Raw genomic sequence first — 25,322 nt, 5'->3', positions numbered from 1 at the left:
TATTGCAGATATTTTAAAGCTATATACCTTTACATCCACTGGACCCTTCTGGTTGTGGGGATATATAGGACTTGTAGGTTCACCAAGAACCTGAGGTACCCAGAGCCAATAACTGAGCTGCATCTTGCAATGGCTTTTCATTGTAGACCCTGTATATAGCAATTCATTTGGTAAAAAATATAAAGAGTGAAAAATAGGTACCAAGGAAACGTATATATTTCTGAAATTGGAACAAAATATAGAGTTTAGAAGCAGTGGTTATTTGCACATCGCAGACATTCTGGGTACCCATATAACCATGTGAATTAGAGGGCATTTTTCAAAATGACTTTTACACACTGTCTTACATTTGGAAGGCAGTAATGCAAAGAAAGTTAATTGGTAATAACACTTGTTCTACTATTCTGTGTTACCCTAAGTCTCCAATAAAAATGGCACCTCGCTTGTGTGGGTAGGCCTAGTTCCTGCAACAGGAAATAGCCTAACATGCAACAAGGACACGTCACATTTTACCAGCGAAAGCTGACCCTTTTTTTTGCAATGTGTCTAGCCGTGGAGTTTTGACTCTAGCTCAGCCGACACTTTAGGGCAAACTAGCAAACCTATACATTTTTGTGGACACCCGGAGAAATCCAGGATGGGGTGACTTGTGTGGCTCTCACTAGGTTCTGTTACCCAGAATCCCTTGCAAACCTCAAATTTTGTAAAAAAAAAAAAAATAATAATTTCCTCACAGTTCAGTGATGGAAAGTTCTGGCTGTGGGGAGCCACAAATTTCCAGTCACCCAGTATTCTCCAAAGTCTCCCGATAAAAATGGCACCACACTTGTGTGGGTAGGCCTAATACCCGTGACAGGAAACGGCCCGAATCGCAATGTGGATACATCACATTTTTCCAGTAAAAACTGACCCTTTTGCCTAGCTGTGGGTTTGGGACCCTACCTCAGCCGGAATCTAGAGAAACCTAGCAAACCTATACTTTTTTTTAAACTAGACACACGGGAATCCAGTATGGAGTGACTTGTGTACCTCTCACCAGGTTCTTTTACCCAAAATCCCTTGCAAACCTCAAACAAGGCACAAGGGCACAAAACGTATTGTGGCAACATAAAAATGATCTATCACAAAACGACCTGGTTTTGCAAGGGGGCCACCTGCATTATTGGTCCTGGTCTCAGCGACCATCTACAGCAATTTATTGCTGGTAGTGCAGTCCTTGGACTTGTGTAAAAAGTAGGGCTTTCTTGACTAATGTTTCATGAATTTGCCAAGTTGTTTGAATATTTTTGGGAGTTATTGGTGCAATAAAGCTTGTTTGTATTATACGTTCTAAGAGTTATGTTCTTTTTTTCATTTTTGATCGAGGATAAGGTTTTTCAAAGAGTGCTTTCAGAGAAAATAATGTATGCCAGTTTCCTTACTATATCATTAGTTCTGGCTTCCTGGGATTAGTGTACTGCTGTACACATTCTATCAGGGTTTCTGGAATTTGGGTTGGTATCTATCTCTGAACTGTGAATTCTTCCAACCTACATGCCCTAAACATGATCTGAAAAGGGAGTTAGTGGTTTTTCATTTTCTTGGTGGTAATAATATGCTACTGTTTGTTGCTTTCTTTATTATATATATGTGTACATTTACTTTCTATTTTGTGTTGTGATATGTTATTTTATGTTTTATAGTTTTTATTTTATTTATAATGATGTTATAGTACTCTAGTCAATATGTTGCTTATTTATATTTCTGTTGTTATACGTTTGTTTTATTGTGTCCTCTACATTTTCGTTTTCGATATTGGTAGTTTTCCAATGTTTAAAATAGCAATATTTATTATTACTATAGAGAATTATGAAAGTCGATATTATTATATTGAGCCATGTTTTTGTAACAATATTTTTGTACCACATTATTTTCATGATCAGTATCATGTCATACAGCCTCCAGTCATTTTGTTTTCAGTATTTCTTTTTTTTCTATCATTGTGATGATTCCTTACTTTCAAGCGACCATGATTTAGACATATTGAAATAAACCGAGCTTGCATTTTGGGATCTTTTGAGTACATTTCCAGAAAAAAAGTAAACATGAATTGGCGTTTGTGTGCAAAACCAAGTCATTCTTGTTCGGGCTACCCCACCCCATCAATACAAAGCATGTATTATATTTCCCATTGACTGGTTTGACAAAGTCTGAAGACTGTTCTCTTTAACTATTTATTAATAGTATTTATGGAGTGCACTGTGACCAGATTGGTTTGCTGGTGCTAAAGCAGCAATTGTCTACAAGGGAGAAAAAAAGGACCGAGAACAGTACATTCTAACAGAATCCAATTTTTCGTGAACAACCTAGGTTCAGGTTCATAAAGAGAATGATCATTGTGCTGCATATCACCTTTATAAAGGATTTTGTGGGTTATTAAATTGTTTGAAGGTTCTACCGTGTGCTGAAGTTTACCAGATGACCCCATGTCTTCAGGGGCACCAAACTTTAGTCCTGGCTTTCCTTTTAGAAATCATTATTTTGTGGTGTGTTCTTCCAATTGGTTTCCTTGAAATGATCGAGGACGCAAACTTCCCGGTGTTTTTAGGTTGTTCAGAAAAAGCTGAGGCTTGGAAAATGGTGGCCCTGATTATATGGATGTATCTTACTAACGGCACGTTCCTTTTTTCTCTATCCTCGTTTCAATGTTCAATCCTAGTTGGCAAAAGGATGCCAGTAGAGGGCATTAGTACTTGGAGTTCTCTCCTCGTAACATAGGGTTAATAAAAACATAAGCACAATCTTTAAGTAAACTCTTGTTCACCTGAAACTTGCAGGCCCATTATTGATGTTTGAGGTTCAGTACAGAAACTATAAATGTTTAGTAGTGCATTTTTGCTTTTGGCGTGCCACTAAAAATATTACAAACATCACTTTATCTCTGGGTATGCTGCAACAATCAGATGGTTTCTGCTAGATAACCTTCAGGTCTACACACATACAAACACATACGCATTGTCACGTGCATAGACAGAGAGATGCACACATTCAGCAACATATTAGTGCAGAAATCTATACCAACTCGACACCTCTCCAAAGAAATTACCAAGAATAGTAGTTCTACTCACCAGAGCTGTGAATCCATTGAAGCAAGCAAACCAAATATGCCCCAGCACACTGGCAAATGTCTTGTAGTAGAAGTAACGGAGGAATTTGCAGATTCGGAGGTACGACCACCGGCCATGGACCAGAAGGAGACGCTGTAGGTAGCTAAACTGTGCCAGAGCATAGTCACTCGATTGGACTGCCTGAGTCCCTTCCTGACCACTGATGCCAACTCCGATGTCCGCAGCTGCAAGATGGAATAGCAGGATAACAAACACCATCCTCAATGTCTCACATGATCAGCTATTTATCTTGGGGGACATCCTGAACAACGACTCCGGAGCAACAAGTTCCGGAGTCACGCAAGCCAAACAACAACTTGCCCGAACAACGAATTAGCTTGAATCACGCATGGGGTCCATTAAGAGGGCGGGCGGAGAGTGCAAAACCGGACCGCCCACCATAGGAGTGGCGGTCCCGCTTTGACAATTAGGATGTGCCCGTCACACTGGCGGGCGCATCCTGTATTTTTACCATTGCGGCGGGCGGTGCAGAAAGCACCGCCCGCCGCAATGGTAAAAATGCACGTTGTGCATGTCAAAGCACAACATGAAAGGCACTGCGCGGTGCCTGCCATGTTGCACTTTGAAATGCGGGGGGTACAATAGGTACCCCCCATGTGCACTCCCCACCCCCCGGAGTCCCAGGGGGCCCGCAGGGAGTCTCCGCATGCCTTTCCGTGGCGGCATTGCCACCACAGAAAGGCATGTCTGCAGGCCCATCCTAATATGGCTGGCGGTGTCTATTAGACACCGCCACCATATTAAACATTTTCCGCCCCGGCCGCAAGGCGACCGGGGCGGAAAAGCGGCGTTCCCCCCCGCCATAGTAATATGGCGGGGGGGAAATGGGTGGGCATTAATGTCGGGCGGATCGCCACCGCCACCATGGCGGTGGTGATCCGCCCGACATCGTAATGGACCCCTAAGTTCGGTTTAGTGTTTGGGATGGGCGAAGTTGAGCGTCGAACAGAAACAGGACAGGTAAGAGAGGTTTGGGAGTGAGGGTTTATGTTAGTTTTTAGGGGGGGTTCATGTTAGTTTCAAAGGGGTGGGGGGTTTGTGTTAGTTTTTAAGGGGCGGGGGTTGTGTTAGTTTTTAGGGGATGTGAGGGGGTTGTATTAGTTTTTAGGGGCGGGGTTTGTGTTAGTTTTTAGGGGGTTGGGTGGTTCATGTTAGTTTTTAGGCGGTGGGAGGGGTACATGTTGGTTTTTAGGGGGTGTGGGTTGTATTCGTTTTATGAGGTGGGAGGGGCTTATGTTATTTTTTAGGGGGTGGGAAGGGTTTGGGATCGGGGTAGTAGTAGGCATGCATTTTTGTTCACCATGAAAATTTGTGGTAAAGGAATGCGTGGTAAATGAAATTGTGGTTAAGATGCGGCCGTTTGAGAGATTGCGTTATTAGGTTAGTCATTGTTGAGGAACTCTTCATTCCAACATACAACCATTTATCTTCCTTTAAGGAGCTGAAATCTTTCTCCATTGGTTCAAATTTCGACATAATATCGTTGCTGCTGTCATTGTTTAGCAGTTCCAATTCTGCTACACTTACGATGTCAAATACCTGACACAACTCTGGTATTTCTACATCTTCATGCTATCACTCGCTCAAACGGTCACTCTAGATAATACTGGACATGGACAGACATGCAAGATGTGTACTGAACGTGTTTACACGCTTACAGCTGCGGGGAGGATGTACAGCTATCAATGTTTTGTTGGGAGCAGGAAGGAATAGAGTTTAAGATTTGTCATGAAAGCTCGGTGGACGAGGAACGCGCATTGGATATCGGAGCTTTTTATATAGAGGGATGAGCAAGTGGAAGGCACAAAACTGACGTGATACGAATGTGGTGTGCAGGCAGCTAAGAGGTGGTTAGAAGCGGAGTGCAGGGTCCAGGTTTGGATATATTTGAAAAGTAACTGAGAGAGCTAGAAGGAGGATACCCTGAACTTCCTTGGGAACGTCAGTGAGGAGATTATGAAGGGCATGGAATCTAGTTGCTAGCCACCCAGTGTGAAGGCACTAGTGGGACAAGGGGTGATGCAAGGAATGCTGAGTAGTTGGCCGAATTAATGATGATGGTTTTAGTGGCTGAGACTATTTGATGCGGCCGACCAGGATGCTGTTTCCATGCTCCAGCTTGCTAACAGCCAGGGCTTTGAATTATTTTGTTGTGTTAACATGGATAATTTTGTGAAGGTTTTGTGGATTCTGTCATGTATATCAAATAGAAGAATTGAGCTATATCTGGGTATCGAACAGGTCTTTTAGATTTATGTCAGTATAAGATGAGTAAAACAAGCATTGGCATAGCCAATAGGTCTCGCCTTTGGACGTTATAAGTGTTTTGTTATATGGCTAGTTTTGTGGGGGACGGTTGGATTGCACACCATGTTACGTGTATGTGGCCAGCAGGGCTGAGCAGAGTTGGTCACATGAAGTGAAAAGTATTGGAGCAATGTAATTAAAGCAAACATAAAACTACGTGGGCATTTTTGTAAAAGGAGTAAGGGTGGGCGTAGTTTGCGAAGTAGCGGTACGCGAAGCTACGCGAAGTGCACTTCGCACTACGCAAACTTCACATAGCACCACGCGAGCTGCGTAGTAGCATGTTCGCACTGTGCAAGATGCATTTTCAATGATTGCACAGTGCGAACAAGCATCCGGCACTGTGCAATCATTGAAAACGGCATCTTCCACAGTGCGAGCTGTAGTTTTCTGCCGCTCGAGTAGATTTCTCAACGCAAACTGGTAGTTTCTCATTACGAGCGGTCACGAGCATGCACGACCACTCGCAATGAGAAACCTGACCTACCCGCGTTGAGAGTCTCGCCGGGATGTCATTTTGCTTGCTCGCGGTCGCGAACATGTTGTTGAGGACCGCGAACAAGCAAAAAATGACCGCTGCACTACGCTACGCTGCACTACGCGTGTTCGCACTGTGCTACGTGCAGTTCGCGTAGTGCGAAGTTGCGCAAACTTCGCAAACTACGCAAGCGTAGCGTAGTGCTTCGCCCAGGGTTAAAAAGGAGACACACACTCCAATAAAACATATATTAAAAACTCTAGAAAGGAAATCAGAAGTAAAAATTATCGGACCAATGTAATGAAAAGAATCATGAAACTACGTAGGTGCTAGCAGTAAAAGACCAGATTGCAAGGGAAAGAGAAAGCACGCTTGTGTGTATATAGTAACCTGACCCAACAGGAATGCAGCTGCCACCATGCACATCGCTGCTCGCTTCTGCAGGCAAAACTCCATGGGAGTGAACCATAGAAAAGAGGAGGGACATGCACCAGCCTTTACCGATTATGGCAGAGCAATGAGGAAAAAATGCCCAGAAAGCCTCTGCGCTTACCATCATACAACAGGAAGTCAATTTAAACTGTGAAGCAATACCTCTGGGAGTCCGAAACTAATTTGAGCAAGTATGTTCTGAAACATAGGCTGAGAGTGAAAAAACACGATAGGAAACAAATTAAGCTACACATAGCATTACTAAAGATAGGAGTAAGTCTGCACGGCTAGGAAGCTTACCGGCAAAAGTCCGAAGAATAGAGGACTTTGGTTCACGCAATTTGTGCAGTCCGATTAATTACGGACAAAGGCTCTTAAAGAATTAGCAAGTGGAGGGGGGAGAGAGCAGGGTAAGTATTTAGGCAATATGTGGCGGGGATTCCTTCGCTGGAAAGCTCTCTGAGAGAAGGGTGATTACTGGCAATAATCTGAGGGTCTGCAATGGCAGGGAGGATATGCGGCGGCTTGGATTGCTCTCACGTCCTGCCATGCGAGGGCTTATGGGCAAAAGTCAGAAGAATAGAGGCTGCACAACTTCGGTCTGTGCAATTTGTACAGTCCGATTAATTAGGGACACAGGCTCTTAAAGAACTAGCAACTGGAGGGGGGAGAGAGCAGGGTAAGTATTTAGGCAATATGTGGTGGGGAATAAATCCGTTGGAAAGCTCTCTGAGGGAAGGGTGATTACCGGCAGTAATCTGAGGGTCTGCAGGATATGTGGCAGCTGGATGGCTCTCGCGTCCTGCCATGCGAGGGTTTACAGATTATGTAGAGGTCGAGGGAGAGAGGGTGTTGTCATGACTACGCTCTGAAGATTCTCTACACCTCGTCGTGATCAGAGGTAAACTGAGCCTATGCATAGCAAGTGCGATGAGATAAAAGCATGGCGCGTTGAGCCACGATGAGGAATACAGCTGCCACCCTGTGCGCCGCTGTTCGCTCCCGAGAGCAAAACGCTGGGGAGTGAACCTTTGCAAAAGAGATGGGACATGCGCCTGCCTTTAGCCATTTGAAGGCCACGATAACGATGACAGAGGCAACAACCAACCCAAAGCGTGGGGTGAGTTAGACCCACACAAAGAAGTTTAGAGTGCTTACAAGAAGCCTCGCAGAGCTGCGCATGCGTGCTGGCTCAGGCTCGACCTAAAAATGCAAAGAAGAAAGAGGATGAAATATGATAAGAATGGAAGAGAAGGAAATGCAGAAAAGTAATGCATTTCCCTTTTGGAGAAATTCAGTATGAGCCACCCAGTGATAGATGGCAAAAAGCTAGATAGCTTTTAGACTGAACGTTTAGAGAGATCGAAACGAAAAAGGTTTGTGTATCATCATTCAGCAATGAGATGTTAAGACAACCTCAGGACAAGATGGCATCGATTGAGAATGCCTGGGGATCCCTACTGGTAGAGGTGCTGGTGGGGAATGGGATGAGCACCAATGTACAAAAAAGGAGCGAATCGCTAGATTTGGGTAATTCCAGTTCAGTGCAAATCCTCTTATGCTAAAAGATAAGAGGTGGTGGACGTAGCAGGATGGGCAGCAGTGTCTAATGCTACAGGGGAGTGTTTGTTGGATGAGAGTGGACCAAAGATGTCTGAGGAGGACAAAACCCAGACTGAAAAAGATTTCAGAAGTACAGCGAATAAGAAGTATGGGGTGGAACTGATCATAATGAAGCAGTTAAGTGTTTCAGAGAAGAATAGGAGTCGGTGTCTGGTGGGAAAAGTTGGCAGAACCATTTTTAATTGAGAAAAAAAAATTCTGCCCACATCGGCTGCAAAGTCACCCTACTTCCATTTCGGTTTGTTGCAGGATTGTGTCAAGAGAGGAAAAACCTGAATCAAATGTTCTGTTTCCAGCAGCTACATCTGCATTGACAGACACAGAAAGAGGTAAGCGTTGCGCTGCAGTATGGCTTCCATTGCTGGTTACCCAGTAGTCGAGCAGTCCACCTTGCTCTTGTTAGAAATGCACATCTTTCTTGATCCTAAAGAAATTCAGGAAGGTTGGTATGGCCCGCCCATTCTGATTAGATGCCCAAAAGCTAAATCGGAATTGGACAAACCCAGGAAACACTGCTGATTAGTTGAAAGACTCATAGAAGTAATTATTTTCTAGTGACTCATTGTGCCCAGAACCAATTATATTTGTCTTTTCACTTTGTCACACTCATATAAATTACTTTCTGCCACCTCCTCTGAGACCACTATCACTAGTGTTTTTTGTAACTTCACAATGATAACTTCACTCACGATGTTACAGATATCATGGGTATTTGTAAAGTGATGCATAATGTTATCCCAATTACATATACAGCCTTAATTATCCTATGAAAATGTGATTACAATGGGAATCATGATTTTTGCACCTGATCGCCCACACACACCTAGTTTCCCACCAACTGATTTCACCAGGTTTTACTGGATGAAATGTTGAGGGTGGGCTTTGAGGGTCAGTAGGAATGTTTGTTTTCCAGCAGGAATTATAGTTCTGATATGGCTAATGACGCCTGTTAGCAGCCAAATCATGTCTACCCTCATGCTTACAATGGGGTCCTAAGATGTTTATTTGATAGTGTGACACTAGACCAATCCACTCGTCCATTTCAAGACGGACTAGACACCCTTGGGTGGAAACTTACTTTTGATCATGTTTACATCATTGGCTCCATCCCCAATGGCGAGTGTTGTGGCGTTTCGGTGCCTCTTTACCAGCTGCACAACAATCGCTTTCTGTTTGGGTGTAACTCTGCAACAGATCACAGCCTGGCAGCGAGAGGCCAGATCGACAAAGGCCCGCTCCTTTAGAATCTCTTCATCATCCTGTTGCGTTGTTCTCTTTAGACCGCACACTGTTGTCAAACTTTCAACGACTGATGGTTTTCTTTTCTTCTTCCTGTCTGTTGTACCTAGAATTTTTCCCTTAAAAAGAATTAAAAGTAATGATGAGAGACCCTTCTAATTAAATAGATACATTAGAGGTAGGGTTGGAACTCATATGGCACTCTGGTATGCTTATGTATTGTGCTTAAAAAGTCACATTATATGTTACATGCTGCTATGGCACAGAAAGGATGAAATTACTTGTACTAAAGTGCTCAACTGTTCAACATGGCCACGTTTATTTTTTTCTGAACTGTCCTGAGGTTTCTCTTCAGTAAACCTAACAAGCGTCTGTGGATAGTCCATGTTTTAGAAGCCTAACTAGTAGAGTACTAGGCTCTATGTGTCGGGACTGCATTCAAAGCATACATCACCTATGACACATATTGACTACTACCTGGTAGCCAGGTTATGGAGAGACTGCAGTTGTGGCTGAATCTTTGTTGGAGGTCGCACACATTGCAACTGGCAATGGTTTCCTGTTTCGTATACACAAAATATACTCCAGCGTCTGGAAAAGCAGAGAACAGCAAAAGGAAGCTCCTATGCAGAATCAAAATTGTGAACTGACAACAAACATGCAGATTTATATGTATGGATTCCCATCATACACCAAGCCTGGTGAGTAGCTTCATCATTTGGGTATCCTTAGATGCACATGAATGACATACTAGCTCTATAAATATCGGAGCTTCCGAATGTCAAATAGGTATATCAACCAAGATGAGCAAGATCAAATATGTGGGACCAAGTTTTTTGATTTTTTAAATGCAGTGCAAACATAGTGAAATGTGAAGACATAAAATTGGTAGGTGAACAGACTAGCAATTCTTATTAATGTCCGTCACGATCAAGGATTAAAAAACGTGAGAGCAAGGACCAGTTTTGATAAATAGCTGTCCTAAGCAATGATGGTCAACATGTTTCAGCACTTAGTGGCAAAAGATAAAGCCATGTGCTTTCGTCAGGACCTCAACAAAACAAAATTGTATAAACTGCTATTTACAATACTTCAGAAAAGTATATAGTGTGAGTATTGCTTCTCACAGTCCCGTCTCTCTCTCAATATCCTCAGTTTCCTCCCCGACGGCTCTGCAGACCGTCCGAGGTACCGACGGATAGAGCGGTGCCTCCTACATCCTGAGCTGTTGCCAGGTCGGGTGAGGCCTTATCTTCCTTATTCTCAAGGAAACTGAGGATATTGAGAGAGAAACGGGACTGTGAGAAGCAATACTCACACTATATCCTTTTCTGAAGTATTGTAAATAGCAGTTTATACAATTTTGTTTTGTTGAGGTCCTGACGAAAGCACATGGCTTTATCTTTTGCCACTAAGTGCTGAAACATGTTGACCATCATTGCTTAGGACAGCTATTTATCAAAACTGGTCCTTGCTCTCACGTTTTTTAATCCTTGATCGTGACGGACATTAATAAGAATTGCTAGTCTGTTCACGCACCAATTTTATGTCTTCACATTTCACTATGTTTGCACTGTATTTAAAAAATCAAAAAACTTGGTCCCACATATTTGATCTTGCTCATCTTGGTTGATATACCTATTTGACATTCGGAAGCTCCGATATTTATAGAGCTAGCATGTCATTCATGTGCATCTAAGGATACCCAAATGATGAAGCTACTCACCAGGCTTGGTGTACGATGGGAATCCATACATATAAATCTGTATGTTTGTTGTCATTTCACAATTTTGATTCTGCATAGGAGCTTCCTTTTGCTGTTCTCTGCTTTTCCAGACGCTGGAGTATATTTTGTGTATACGAGTCAGTTTAGGGGCTACATATTCCAGTTGTCTTTAAACTTTGGCCTCTGACCCTAATTAAATTTTCTTGTTGTGTGTAATGGTTTCCTGTTTGCCATAAACACTGGGCCGCCAAAGTCAGTTTTTGGTATTCAATCAGACTTCCGAAGAAACTCTGCAGGTCAGGCTTGTAGGGAGAGCTCAGCAAGACCAAAATTGTAGGAAATTACTGCACCGACTTAGGCTGGGGCCTGTCATAGGTCACTTGAGAAGTCCTTTTACTGTGCCAAGCCTAGAAGACATGCTTCTGGTCTGTCCGAGAAAGGAGTTATAGGGCACAGCCCAAAGGACAAGCACAAGGCCCATCTTACTTGATCACTGTGGAAAAGGACTCCAGCAAAATGCTCTTCCTGAGCTCCAAGAACACCAGTTTTACCTGGGGTTCAAGGAAGTTCTGAGTTTTGAGTTTATTCTGACACTTTCAGCTGCATGAGCCTTTCATGCAGAAGATAAATAAAATTAATTAAAATCATTAATTAGATACAACGTTAACATTTTGAAAACAAACAGGGAAGCCATGAGAACCTCAAAGGGCTGTGCATGCTCGCGAGCCTGTGTTGCTTTTTGAACCACCTCGCCCTTATAGAATCAAGCAGCTCACTTTCCTCAGCCCAAGAGGGGCATAGGGTATTTTTCTCGTCTTTCAGCTGAGGCAGGTTGCAATAATGCTGACACAGTTTGAGCCATCTTTCAATGACTTATGGTTCCAGTGATATGACTCCTTTAAGAAGTAGTAGGGGCAGTACAATAAACAAGTGGATCGAGTGGGGCCGGTGGGGCGCCCAGTCACATGGGCATCCGGGCAACAAATATATTTTTGCAGCAACTAGCCATCTGGTCCTTCTGAGAGCCTATTTTAGATTCATACTCACATTCCAACACCGGTGGCTCCTCTGGTGGCATACTAACCATTTGATTACACTGTAGTTGTTACTGCCACCCCTCAACTTTTCCTATTACCCTTACCACTAACTATTTAATACACAATATCCCTTTCACGTGAAATCGAGGCTTTGACCTATGGACAATTTTTGCACATTAGAAACCTTGATTTTTGTGATTGGGGCATCCCACTGCGTTTTTCAGTTACTGATTTTGAGTAAAATGGAAGCGGCCTGGGTTCACATATTTGCAGTGTCCACGTCAGAGACAAAACACGTTCTTGACTAAGTTTTGCTCATTGTGGACAGGGGCTGCTTGTTAATCATCACTTTCATGATTTTATAAAGCCATTCTGGCTATGAGATGGGCTAATAAATGGCAATGCTTGTTAGAGCTTAGCTTCAGCTATAAAATCAGGGTGATGATGGCTGCAGGCTATAGTGGCGACTGAATTAATCCCTCCTACAAAGCGCTTGATAAATGTAATGAGCAGAGTTACTGAATCTGTTATACTTAAAGTAAAATCTGCAGCATATGGCTTTAGAGGTGACTAGAAATGCCTCCCCTATGTCTGGCTACCTTAGCGTCCACTGAGTCTTTACTGTTGCCTTATGCCTTTGTTGGTACGGTTTTCCTTTGTCTTGTGTGAAATATGGATATTCTGGAGAATGAAATGCCTCTCTTTTCTTACGTTAATTCTGCAGATTTGGAAGATTTCGTCCATCTCTAATCCCTCTGTAAATTTAACCCATTTTAAATATATATTTAGGTTTCTTAACTGTTGTGTTTTGCTCACTGTGTAACAATCATTTTCGGACATCCTGAAGTTGTAGTCAAGACTGGACAGGAAAACAAAATCGGCCACGACAACATGTTCAAGCCATTCCACTCTGTAGGAAGCAGCAACTAGAATCGGACCACTGGGGCATGGATGGGTCAGGGCTATCACCCCTTCCTGAATGGAGCCCCCTAGCCTGCAGGCTTATGTGGAAATGCCGGAGTGTCAGAATAGCTAGTTCAGCTTTAGTTGTAGAAACCAACGAGCCAATCATAGGTGGCAGATCATGTATTTCTTAATGACTGGGTACTTGTTTTGAGCTTGACATCTGTGCCACCAAAGCTTCCTTGTCTTTACTTACCCCCTGGCTCATCTCTTGGGTTGTGATCTGAGTGTTGATTCAGATACAAAGGCTATATTCACGAATGGCCCGTCAGAGGCATCAGTTAAAAAGGCACAGCAATTTAATAAATCACTTCAAATTATACTACAGTGAACATAAAGGACCAAGAATGATATTAATCTTAAATCCCCGACCCTAATCCTTGACTAGGTATTGAGGAAAGTAGCTTTAGGGTTATGGTCTTGTTCTACAGGTGTGGACCACTCAGGGAGTGCGTTACAATTCATTATTGTGGCTAAATGTTATTAGAACATTGGAATGTTGGGAGCTCCATTGAAGACTAGCCGGTAAAGGCCCGCAGAGCAACATTCCAATGTTTTACAAAGGCCTCTCGGAGCTTGAGTGGATTTAAACCCCCTCGAGCTTCAAGAAGCCTTTGTTTTATTTGTTAGAACATTCTGCCTTCCAGTGGCACAATGTTCTAATAGCCTTATAGCCCTTCCTAGCAGGGCTATACCAGCTATTAAAGTCCCGTCCCTTGTTAAAGTCCCTCACCTTCGGCTCGGGGCTTTAACGCGGGAGCAGGCCTTTAATAGCCGGTATAGCCCGCTATCGCGGGCTATAAGGCTATATTGTGTGCAGGTGAGCTTTTCAGAGTGCTTTGAGTCTTCGCATTAAATAGCTCTCGGATGGTACAATGAATAGAAGACACAGGAGAAATTATTGCTGAGCCTCCCTCAAAAATATAAACTCCTGATTACATTATTTTTGAGAACTTGGGCTAAGTCAAATTAAGTCCAATACTAGTTGTATCACAGTTTAGTTATCCCAGTCCCTGCTGTAAAAGCTACAAATATGTTTGCCTCTCCCCATTAAATAGGGTGCCCTGGTGACTTTCGATTGGATCCGTGGTCACTCTACGCTGCTCTGGCTAATACCAAGGAATTGAGTAGTAATGCATATGCATGGGAATACACATGGCTTAGTGCTTGAGCTGTTAAGAGCATTACTTTCATTCCTTGTATTTACTTTAAGATTAAAGGTACGTAGTTGACTTACTAGTGGCCTTCATAAGCCACCAGTCATACAAATGTGTCCCATTGTGACATAATTGGATAGCTAAAAAACAATATCCGCTTGTGAAGGAAAAGAACTTTAAAGGTCCCAAATGTATCCAAACACAGCATCATTAGCCTACCAGCATTTGAGATGTCAATATTTTCTTATTGTTGCATGAAATTCCAGCTGCTGAGGAGAGAAGAGAGAGGCATTCTGGGCAACAGTGAGCATGAAGGAACATGAATGGAGACAGGAACAAAAGAAGAACATTCATCTTACCAGAAAGTCCCCTGTGATCACCAAGGCCATCCTCCCATGGTGCAGACTTAACCGGTGCTTCCGAGAGATGCTCTTACACAGGAGATCCACCCCACTGCCAGTGATATTGTTATTCTGCTCCCAGTACTCTTCCAGAATATCACTAAATGAAATAAAAGACAATGGCACATGGAGATCCATGTTAGATAACAAACCTGCACAATGCCACAAGTTAGTCCGTAGAGCATTTTTTCATTGCAAACATTTGAGTATATCAAATCCGCTTCATCCTTCCAAGGTATGCGCTGTGCAAAGTGGCAGGCTTTGCAAGGGTGAAGAACCATATCACAAATCTCTTTATGACTCACAATGTCAGTGTTGTATTTTCTTGGAAATCACAATATAAAGGGGAATGGAATAGGGTGTTTCCCCTGGAAATTTGCAAGGAAATTTCTCAAAGCATTGAAAAGAAATGTACTACTGTTCTCGTTCTGGAACCATTTGCACAGTTGAAACTCTAACTAGGTTCCCTTTTTGAAATACAATGATCCTAAGATCCAGGAAGTCTGTGAACATGACAACAGGGCAGGACAAGCTTTTTATTCCATAGGGCATTTCCTCGGTGGTCTTGAGCCTTTGGAGGCCGGTTTTGAAAGCCAAGGGCCGCTCCTGGAGCCTCTATCGGTTCTCCCGCTCTCTGAGGTTAATTGCAGCAGGCACGGGGAGACTTCCAGAGGAAGACAAAGGGAGGGAGGGAGCGGGAAAGTAGCAAAAACTGATCCGAGAGGGAGAAAAGAGAAAGCGAGAGAGAGAGAAGCGAGAGAGAGAGAGAGAGATTGGATAGGTGGAATGGGAGAGACAGCACAAAGAGATGAAAGGAACAGGGCTAGTTTGACAATGTTTGCCAGGGATACTTTTGGTTTCCCAGTGCAGTCCTGCATGACAAGATGATTTGACAACACTAAGGCCATTGGACGAAATTGGACTTGTGATGTTGTGTAACCGTCAGCAATTTAAATGAAATAATATCCAATTTCTCCAGTAATTTAACTATAAGATAAAAGTCCTCGTTAGATTCTGTAGATGTCTTTACCAAGGGTATTCCCTCATACCCAGCTTGATAAGAAAAGATGTTCAGAATAAGCGAAGGTCATACCAAATCTCCTTCTCATCCAGAATCTCCATGTCCTCAGACAGTAGTCGGCATGCGAAGCCAATGTTCACCGCTGTCTCTGCAATAAACAAGTCCCAGGTCAGAGATCATCTACACAAACAAGGTTACTGTACGTATGTAGATGTCCAACGATAAGAAGCACAGCGTTTGAGTATTTAAGTGTGGGTGCCACTGTTTACCAAAGCATTGGCAAAGCCAGTATGTTAATTATTTAAATGGTGTTACCCAGCATTTTTGCTCTGTCCATGTTTTTTGGAAGCTGCTGTTCTTTTATTTGTAAAAAGAAAACAATTTTTGCTGACATGGAGCAGCCTCAAGAGCACGGTTGGGGAGCAGTGGGGCCCAGGGAGCAATAGAGGATTTGTTTTGGGCAGGCGATTGAAAAATAAAATGTTAAAAAGCTAGGAGTGGTGGACAAAGTAACAGACGCGCTGGTGGAAGAAAAACAGAGAGTGGAGATGGCAGGGATTTGAGTGGGTAAGCAGCACATTCGGGAGAGAGCAAAAAAAACATGTATTCTCATGTAATGCAGAAAGAAAAAGGAAAAAGAACAAAGTAGTTCCCTGAATGCAAGGAGTGAAAGTATGCAAGCCATTCAAACAAAGTGTGCTATAGGAAGTCACAACACAAAGGGGAAGAAAAGCCATTGAATAAGAATCAAGAAAATGAGACTAAAAAGAAAGCCAACCAATTGTAAGCAATTCACTGACCCAAAGCTCACTGTAAGTATCAGTATAGTCCACAATATCTCTTCGACAACAGATAGCTTCAAACTTTCTGCAGCCAACACCTCAAAAGTAACTTTTGTCTCTTTCCCAATCTTTATTATCACCTAGTAAAGGCTAGTAATTTTTTACCCATTTGAACTTCCCTTCTAATCAAAATGAAGTGTATTCCACATTTGTGTAGCTGTACTGTTGAGAGATAAGCAGAGGAATGTTTGTTTGGTATGATTGGCCAAAGCAACAACATTTTTCAGTCAATGAGATTGTTTGATACATTGAAGGCAAACAAATTATCAGGATACGGGCAGTCTAGTTTGTATCTAGGCTTTCTTAACAGGAACGTTCAATTTTTTCCCCAGAAGGCAAGTGTCTAGGAAGGACAGTAGGCTCTGCTGTCTTCGACTCATCTCCACATTTTGCCAAACTAAACATTCCACCAAACTAATCCCAAGCCCAGTACTTAATTTGTCAAAAAGATAAGTGCTAGGACCCTCGTCAAGAAGTCACTTCTGCTTGCACCACCCACTGCCCTTTCCAATGCTGCCAATGACTGACAGTACCAACACAACTTCTAATCATCACATTCCTGCAAGTATGGCAATTCAGACTATTCCAGTCCCCCAAAGCTATAAGAATGGCTTGGGAGACAAGTGGTAGTCATTTTGAATTTATATTGAATTAATAAACAGCTGTTGTTGTGCTCTTCTCTGAATTAGACAAACAGCACCACCATGTGGCAGACTGTCATAAGCGCTGGTGCTGACAATTAAGTACTGGTGTCGGGCACCAGAAACCTCTGACTCAAACTAAGCTCTGCCCAAGCCTCAGATTTGAAACTTCTGCATTCTTCATTGACCCCAAAGTATTATAAAAGAGTGTTTGCCATCACTGTTTTCAATGAGTTACAGAGACCTTCTCTTACAATTATACCTAGGCTGTGGGGTTTTAGGTTTACACCTATAATAACTGATAAAACCCCACTGAAAGAGAAATAGCCCTCACCAGTGAAAACATATAAACACTGAAAAAACAGAAAAAGAGAGTGCATACTTTTTTTCTCCAGTATTAGGGTGTCTTTCATAGATTCACATGCCTGAATCATTCCCCGTCGTCGGAGTGGGAGTCCCACGGTATATAAAAAGCAGTAATATGCAATAATATCCTTAGAAAAACTTGGTAATAACCAACCAGGAAGTAAAGTAGCCCAAGCTACAAGAGTAAAAACTTCCACACTCATGACTATCCTAGTCATTTTGTATAGACCAAACTGCAGCCAATCAGGCGACAGCACCCACCAGAATGTTCTTCCCAGAGGCTCAGGCTCTCAGATTTTCTACCGCACGTCGTGTGAAGGGAGTCTCCCTGAGCTCTGCTCAGTTTTCTTCAATTTTCTTCATTTTTCTTCAATTTTTTCTTCATAATATCACAGCTTTGTAATGTCTTCTTACATGAAGTCTACCTTCAGACCCTGCGTCACTTGTGGGAAGCTGAGACCTTTTCCTGTGAACCCTCATGAAGAGTATATGGACCAGCACTCTGCCTGTCTCTGACATGGTAGGAGGAGAAGGGGTTGTTTTTGTGCTTAGACTATACCCCCCTTCTGATGTGGGAGGATTTTTTTGTTTGTCCTGCTCATTAATGTTTTAAGTGATGCTTCTCCTCTACTTCACAAGCTGAAGTAACATCACAATTAAGGGGTCTCTGGCCTTCTTTGAGTCTGCCTCCCACATCTACGCCCACGAGATTTACTCTCAGGCGTCTAGACTCACTCTGCGCACTTTTCTACGTGAAAATGTGCCAGCTTGTCGACAATACGGTCGATGTACTCTCTGATGACAATCTCTGCCGTCACTGGTGCTCTGCAAAGACAACGCCTCCAGGCATTCGTCGACGACAGTGAGGACAGTGCCCTCTTGTCGACTGCAGGCTCGTCAACCACTGGGAGTTTCGTCGATGGTAAATTTCTTCGACAGTTGGCCTCGTCGACGGTAGGCTCGTCGACGGTGGCCTCCTCGACGGTGAGCTCTGTAGACGGTAGGCTCGTTGACAGTGAGTTCCGTAGACGGTGAGCTCCGTAGACGGTGAGCTCCGTGGACGGTGAGCTCCGTAGACGGTGAGCTCCGTAGACGGTGAGCTCCGTAGACTGTGAGCTCCGTAGATGGTAAGCTCCGTAGATGGTGGGCCCTGTAGACTGTGGGCCCTGTAGACTGTGGGCCCTGTAGACTGTGGGCCCTGTAGACTGTGGGCTCCGTATACTGTGGGCTCCGTGGACTGTGGGCTCCGTGGACTGTGGGCTCCGTAGACTTTGGGCTTCGTAGACGGTGGGCTCTGTAAATGGTGAGCTCTGTAAACGGTGAGCTCTGTAAACGGTGAGCTCCGTAGACGGTGAGCTTCGTCAACATTCAGCTTCGACGCCAGTTGGCTTCGTTGACGGATGACCCTGTGAACTGTTGGATTCGTCGACGGTTGAGCCCGTTGACAGTTGGTTTCACACACTGTTGACTTTTATGCACAGTGCTCTTGTAGACGATTTATTTCGTCAACGGCAGCTTTCCGCTACATCCACGTGATGGCGTGATGGCTTTTTACTTCCGCCATTATTCTTCTTGGACAGCACATAGCCGTATGAGCATGTTTTTTTCTTCAGATCAGAATTATGTATTTCTGACAGCAAGGCTGCCACGGCCTGTACCATGGCAGGATTATGTCTTCTCTTACAACTGGAGTTCTATTGCATTCACCTCCGGTGAATATTGGAGGTTTTCCCCTCCTTATTAAGAGAGCAGCAAATCGTTTCCCCTTTCCCCTCGTCCTGGAGAAACCACAGAAACAAGTTTGTTCAGTTCTTATGATAGACTTTATTTAGCAAGAAGGTGTTAAACTCATGCAGAGGCCAAACTCTGTTTTTTTTTCTCCACGCCTCGACAAGAAATGTGAAGCTTCCCACTATTCACCTGCTTTTCTAGTCTCTTAGCCTACCCTGACTCAGTCATTACTCAGGCGGCACAGCGATTATCTTGCAAGCCAGTTGGGCAGGTATGCCGCCAGATGTGCTCTGACATGTTGGCGCTAGTAAAACTTATTCCAGAATCCTCTAAGCCTCATGCTTTGAAGATCCTGCAGGAGGGAGAGAGAGAGAGAAGTGCATCAGAAATAATACACTGTGCAGCGGACATTGCGTGTACAGGTTTTCGACAGCTCGCAATAGGGGCAGTCTGGCAAAGCCAATTTTGCTTCAATGCTACGTCTTTCGCAAGGAGGTTCAGACTTCAATACTTCACTTGCCTTTTGATTGAGAATCCCTTCTGACCAGCATGTTGTTGAGGCACTGTAGACCATCTTAAAGGAGACAGATACTGCCCGCACCCTCGGGATATAGAATCGCAGCCTTTTCGTGGTGCCGAGGACGTAGCTCCACGTCCTTTTTTCAAGGGAGTTACATCCAGTATTGGCTCTCACACTCAGAACCAACTGCGTTACTCAAATCAAACATAGGCGAAGTACCAACAGGTCCTACATAGAAAATCATCATACAGCCGAGGCGACTCTGCTAAGAAACAATGGATTACCTTGAACCCACCTTTATTCCCTCCAAAAACGTCAGAGGTCTAATATCTCACTTTTATTCCAATTGGTCAAAGGTGACAGAGGACCGTTGGGTTATTAAACGTCATGCCCAAGGGCACACCCTAGAATTTGTCAAATTTCCCTCTTTCTACACCTCCAAAGGGACCTCCACCTTCTCATCTACGGGAGTCGTTTGCACAAGTGTCTATATGGATACAAACAGGGACCGTCGGAGTGGTTCCGAATCTCCAACAGCATTAGGGTTTACTCTCAGTTCCTCATCAACAAGCAAAGCAGGAAAGTAGCGCATGATTTTAGATCTTTGCGCAAACTTTACAAATGTTGTACCTCAAGAAAGTCCTAAAGTTCTTATGCCAGAACGACTTTATAACTACACTCCACCTCCAGGATGTCTATTTTCATGTGCCAATCCTTCCTAAGCACAGGAAGTGGCTACGCTTTACAATAGGTACAAAACATTTTCAATTAAAGTCCTACCTTTTGGACTTAGGTCCGCTTCACGTGTCTTTACGTAGATCCTGGCACCAGTGGCAGCCTATCTACGTCTGCAAGGCATACAAATTTATCATTACTGAGACAACTGTGTAATAAGGGCTCGCTCTTATTTACAAGCAGTCCAGCACACCCAGATTTGTCAGTCACTGTTTCAAAACCTGGTTTTCAATAAATCATGACAAGTCCCAACTAGTACTAGCTCCGATAGGAAGGTTTCTAGGAGCATCAATCAATACAAACCTAGCAAAGGTGTTTGTCTCACACGAAGGACGGGCCGCAGCTCCCACCTAGTGGTTCTTCTACGTACAAAAAAGTCAATTTCAGTAGATCCTCAAAGTCATTCCCGGCCACGGCCTCCACCTGCATCCCGTTGGTTCCCAGCTACATATTACACATGAGAAAATTGCTAGAGGAGCTAGACAAGCAGTGGTTGCAGGTCTCCAGTTCATTCGAAGATCTCATTCAAATCACTCCTCGGATGCAAGAGGCCTTTTGTTTGGTGGGTGCAAGAAAGAAATTTGTAGAAGGGGTGTGCGTTTCCTTCGAGAAGCGCCAAATTACACAATAACCACAGACGCATCCCTCGAGGGTTGGGGAGCATATCTTCAAGGGCTGTAGATCAGCGGGAAATGGAACCCTCAACAAAAGGCTTGGCACATCAATCTGCTAGAGCTAGGTGCCATCTTCTTAGCCCTCAAATCGTTCCATTCAATCATTCAAGGGGCCACAGTATTGGTTCGCACAGACAATACTTCAAGTATGCATTACTTAAACAAACAGGGAAGAACGAGGTCGGTTCTTCTATGTCAGGAAGCCCAAGAGATATGGGCTTGGGCGATACGACACAGTATCAATCTCTTGGCTGTTCATGTGCCGTGAGTTGCAAATGTGCTGGCGGACACCCTCAGCAGGTCAACGGTGTCCAACCACGAATAGGAACTGCATCAGCCAACGGCGGATCGAATTTTCCAGCAGTGGGGTCATCCCGATCTGGACCTCTTTGCGACAAAAAAGAACAGCAAATGCCTGTTTCTTTGCAAGCTGGCATCCCCACAGGGACTCGCAGGGGAAGGCGTTTTCGATAAACTGGTCTCAAATATATGCTTACGCCTTTCCTCCGATACCATTGGTTCAGAGAGTTCTCCGGAAGATGAAGAAAGAGCCGTGTCGCTTGATTCTCATCGCCCCCAGGTGGCCTCGCCAATACTGGTTCACCGAACTTCTTCTCCTCTCAGAGTACGATCCAATACAGTTTCGACCAATACCGAATCTCCTCTCCATTCAGAGTGGTCAAATTTGCCATCTGGATCCGGCTTCTCTAAAATTAGCAGCTTGGCGCCTGAGCACCTTGAATTAACTCATCTGAATATCTTGGCGGATTGTAAGGAGGTACTGGCTTACGCGAGTGCACCTACTAAAATAAAGACATACAGACTTTAATGGAAAAGAATCTGCATTTGGTGTTAATCTGCTGGGGTTCACCCATTTCATGCAACGCTGGACCAGATATTACCTTTTTTCTTGCACTTGGCAAGATCAGGCTTATCTCATGCAACGTTGAAGGTCTTTTTGGCAGCCATTTCATGGTAACGTCAGGATGGGTCCACCTCTCTTTCTTCTTCAAGAATACAACAGTTCTTTAAGGGACTATTCAGAATGTTTCCTCCTGTACGTCGTCCGCCTCCATCATGGCATTTTAATGTAGTATTAGCGCAGCTCATGCGCCACCCATTTGAGCCAATTCACAGGGTGTATTTCAAATTCCTAACATGGAACGTTTCTCTTTTGCTAGCATTAACTTCATCTAGAAGAGTCAGTGATGTTCAAGCTTTCACCGTCAATTCACCTTTCTTACAATTCACGTCCAATTCTGTGGTGCTAGGTACAAACCCAAGGTTTATGCCTAAGGTGCCTTCGGATTTTCGCCTGAACGAACCAGTCATCTTAAAGACGTTTTCCTAATCTGCAATCCCCTGCGGGGAGGGCATTACATACCCTTGACATCAGAAGATGTTTAAAATTCTATTTGCAAAGAACCTCTGCCATTCGCAAATCCGATCAACTGTTTATTGCCTATGGAAAGATACGGCTAGGACAAGCAGTGTCTAAACAAACCATAGCTAGATGGATTTCTGCAGCTATTGACTTGTGCCATCTTCAAGCTGGAAGACCTTTACAGACAATTCCAAGAGCTCACTCTGCAAGAGTTGTTTCTTCCTCGACTGCTCTTTTCGCTGGAGTTCCTCGTCAGCAAATCTGCAGCGCAGCGACTTGGTCCAGCAGACATACTTTCACCAGGCATTATTGTTTGGATACTGCCAGCTAGGCTGATACGTCAGTGGGTCAATCGGTTCTACGCAATCTTTTCAGATAAGACGAGCCTCAGTTTTCCCTCCTCCTCTGTACTGCTTTCCAGACGCTTATTCCATGCCTAATTTGGGTGCATTCTCATGTGATTGCAAGTTTTTTCAGGCATATATGAATGTTGGCATTTTATTATGTGAATGTATATACTTGCTATGTACAAACTTATGTTACAAATAGCGTCTTCCAAGCATTATTTCGGTACTGCTATCTACTCTGACTCAGGCATGTGACTCTATGAAAGACACCCTAATACTGGAGAAGAACAATAGTTACTTGCCTGTAATCTGTGGTTCTCCAGTATTGGTGTCTTTCATAGATTCACATGCAACCCGCCCACCTCCCCTCTGAGGCTCTTTAGGCTAGGATGTTTTTAGCTTCTCTCCTGTGCGAGAAAATCTGAGAGCCTGAGCCTCTGGGGAGAACATTCTGGTGGGTGCTGTCGCCTGATTGGCTGCAGTTTGGTCTATACAAAATGACTAGGATAGTCATGAGTGTGGAAGTTTTCACTCTTGTAGCTTGGGCTACTTTACTTCCTGGTTGGTTATTACCAAGTTTTTCTAAGGATATTATTGCATATTACTCCTTTTTATATACCGTGGGACTCCCACTCCGACAACGGTGAATGATTCAGGCATGTGAATCTATGAAAGACACCAATACTGGAGAACCACAGATTACAGGTAAGCAACTATTGTTCTTCTTCCTAAAGGGGCCAATACAATGTAACCTTGTTATACAATGTAGCAGTAGGAAAGACTGGGCTAACATTATTCTGCTTGAGTTTTGTTGTTTAGGGATGCCATTAAAATATTGTTTCTTCCTTTTGCTTTTTTCAGTTTTGTGGTCTTTGGTCTAAAGATGCAGGGTTTAGACACATGTTATAGGTCTTGTTTGATTATTTTATAAACTGTAGAGAATCAAGAAATCTCGAACTCTTATTCGATATTTTGGCGGCGTGTGATTCTTTCACTGATAGGTAAAATGGCTGGTTTCATAAGAATCTTTCCTAATATGTGGCATCACTTTTACCCACAGAGAATGGGTAAAAACCCTTAATACATCAGCCACCAGTTTCTAGTAGGTCAGTATTGATAGTAGGTGAATTGCCAACACCTCAGGCTTGAAACAATCAATGCAATGTATAGTGACAAGTATATGTGTAAAGAGTACTATCACCAAGCATCTGGGAAAGTGGTGAAAACATGACACCATACTTTTGGAAAATATGGAACGTAGTGTCCCTTGGAATGCTCTGCAAAATAAGTTCTTTCCAAGATCAACAAAGATTGGAGTGATATTGTTTGTATTTGCAGTGATTCAGCTATGTATATAAAAAGTTGTGTGATGCCCTGTCAAAATTGATACCGAGCTGAAGTGATTCCCTGTAGGAGATCCTTGCCCCTTATTAGATGCTATGCTGATAGCATCTTTACAATCAATCTTCAGAGTTAATGAGGGATGTTTTTGACGTTATAGTCCATTCTGGTGCACTGTTTTCTTATGCACAGGAACTGAAATGCAAATATTTATCATTTCATGCTTTGTATGGCATCAAAGAAAGAGTCATCCCAACTGTGTCCCTTAGCTGATGGTTCTCAGTCCAAGGGGCTATGAATGCTATATTATTTATGTGGCAACCGTTTACAGAATTTTTGCTGAGTGATGATGCCTAAGGCAAGAAATGTGAGGAACTTTGGTCGCTTATTGATAGTGATGTGAAAAAGTAGACTCTACGGCATTATTAGATTTGTACAGGAAAACATAACTGCTCTAGTGAACATAATACAAAAACTAGAGTCTGAAAAAACCCTTGTCTGCCAAGTGATCAGCATAATTGGTGTAGATGTGAAACATCTTCTTGAGAGTAGGCTGGGCAACACCTTTAGTGACTTTGGCACTGCAACATGGTACATGTTAGAGTGCTTGCCACTTGGTAAGCAAAGCATTGTTTAAGAGCAATTCAGGAATGTTTATTTTACAATGTATGAGACCATGTTCTATCAGTCCAGAAAGCAAGCAATAATAAAAGCAAAACGTTCCATAAACACCGGAAAAACACTTTTTCTGTTGTTTTTAGTGGCGTGAAAATGTGTAACCACTGATAACAACTGTTTTTTAAGGTATTGAATTCACTTTAAAACACTGAAAAAACCCCACCAGAATTTACCAAAAATAGAAACTGAAAACAGGAAAGCCTAATTATACCCTAATTATGCATGTGTGCCTGTGTGTGTACATGCAAGCGAGTGTGTGTATGGGGGAGGCATTTTATAGAGTGCTCACTACTAGCTAATTTGATCTCTAAACATTTAGGTGAACACTAGGTATGATGATTGAACAGTGCAAGATTTATGTTACTTAAAGCTGGCTGAGGGAAAAGTTAAGGAGTGCTCTTCTCACACTAACTGTGGACACATTCTTGAGAGCTAGATGAGAATGAGGATGCAAAGCTCATTCAGTGTTTGATGTCTTTGATGAAACAATCAACAAGTTAAATGTGTGCCGT

General features: G+C 43.3%; 1 protein-coding gene across 1 annotated transcript in view; it reads right to left on the bottom strand.

The window, feature by feature from the left end:
• The window catches only part of LOC144798879 (phospholipid-transporting ATPase IK-like), a 441,858-nt gene that overhangs the window by 84,797 nt on the left and 331,739 nt on the right, over positions 1–25,322 (bottom strand). Inside the window, exons 20-23 of the mRNA XM_078669971.1 lie at positions 15,624–15,699; positions 14,489–14,630; positions 9,086–9,365; positions 3,108–3,331 (exon numbers count right to left, since the gene is read on the bottom strand). Of these exons, the coding sequence (XP_078526097.1) occupies positions 3,108–3,331; positions 9,086–9,365; positions 14,489–14,630; positions 15,624–15,699 (722 nt within the window). The remainder of the gene's footprint in view (positions 1–3,107; positions 3,332–9,085; positions 9,366–14,488; positions 14,631–15,623; positions 15,700–25,322) is intronic.

The sequence above is a fragment of the Lissotriton helveticus genome, chromosome 12 (assembly GCF_964261635.1).
Source record: "Lissotriton helveticus chromosome 12, aLisHel1.1, whole genome shotgun sequence".
Lineage (NCBI taxonomy): Eukaryota > Metazoa > Chordata > Amphibia > Caudata > Salamandridae > Lissotriton > Lissotriton helveticus.
Note: the sequence above shows the minus strand (reverse complement) of the source record. Positions and strands in the feature narration are given on the sequence as shown.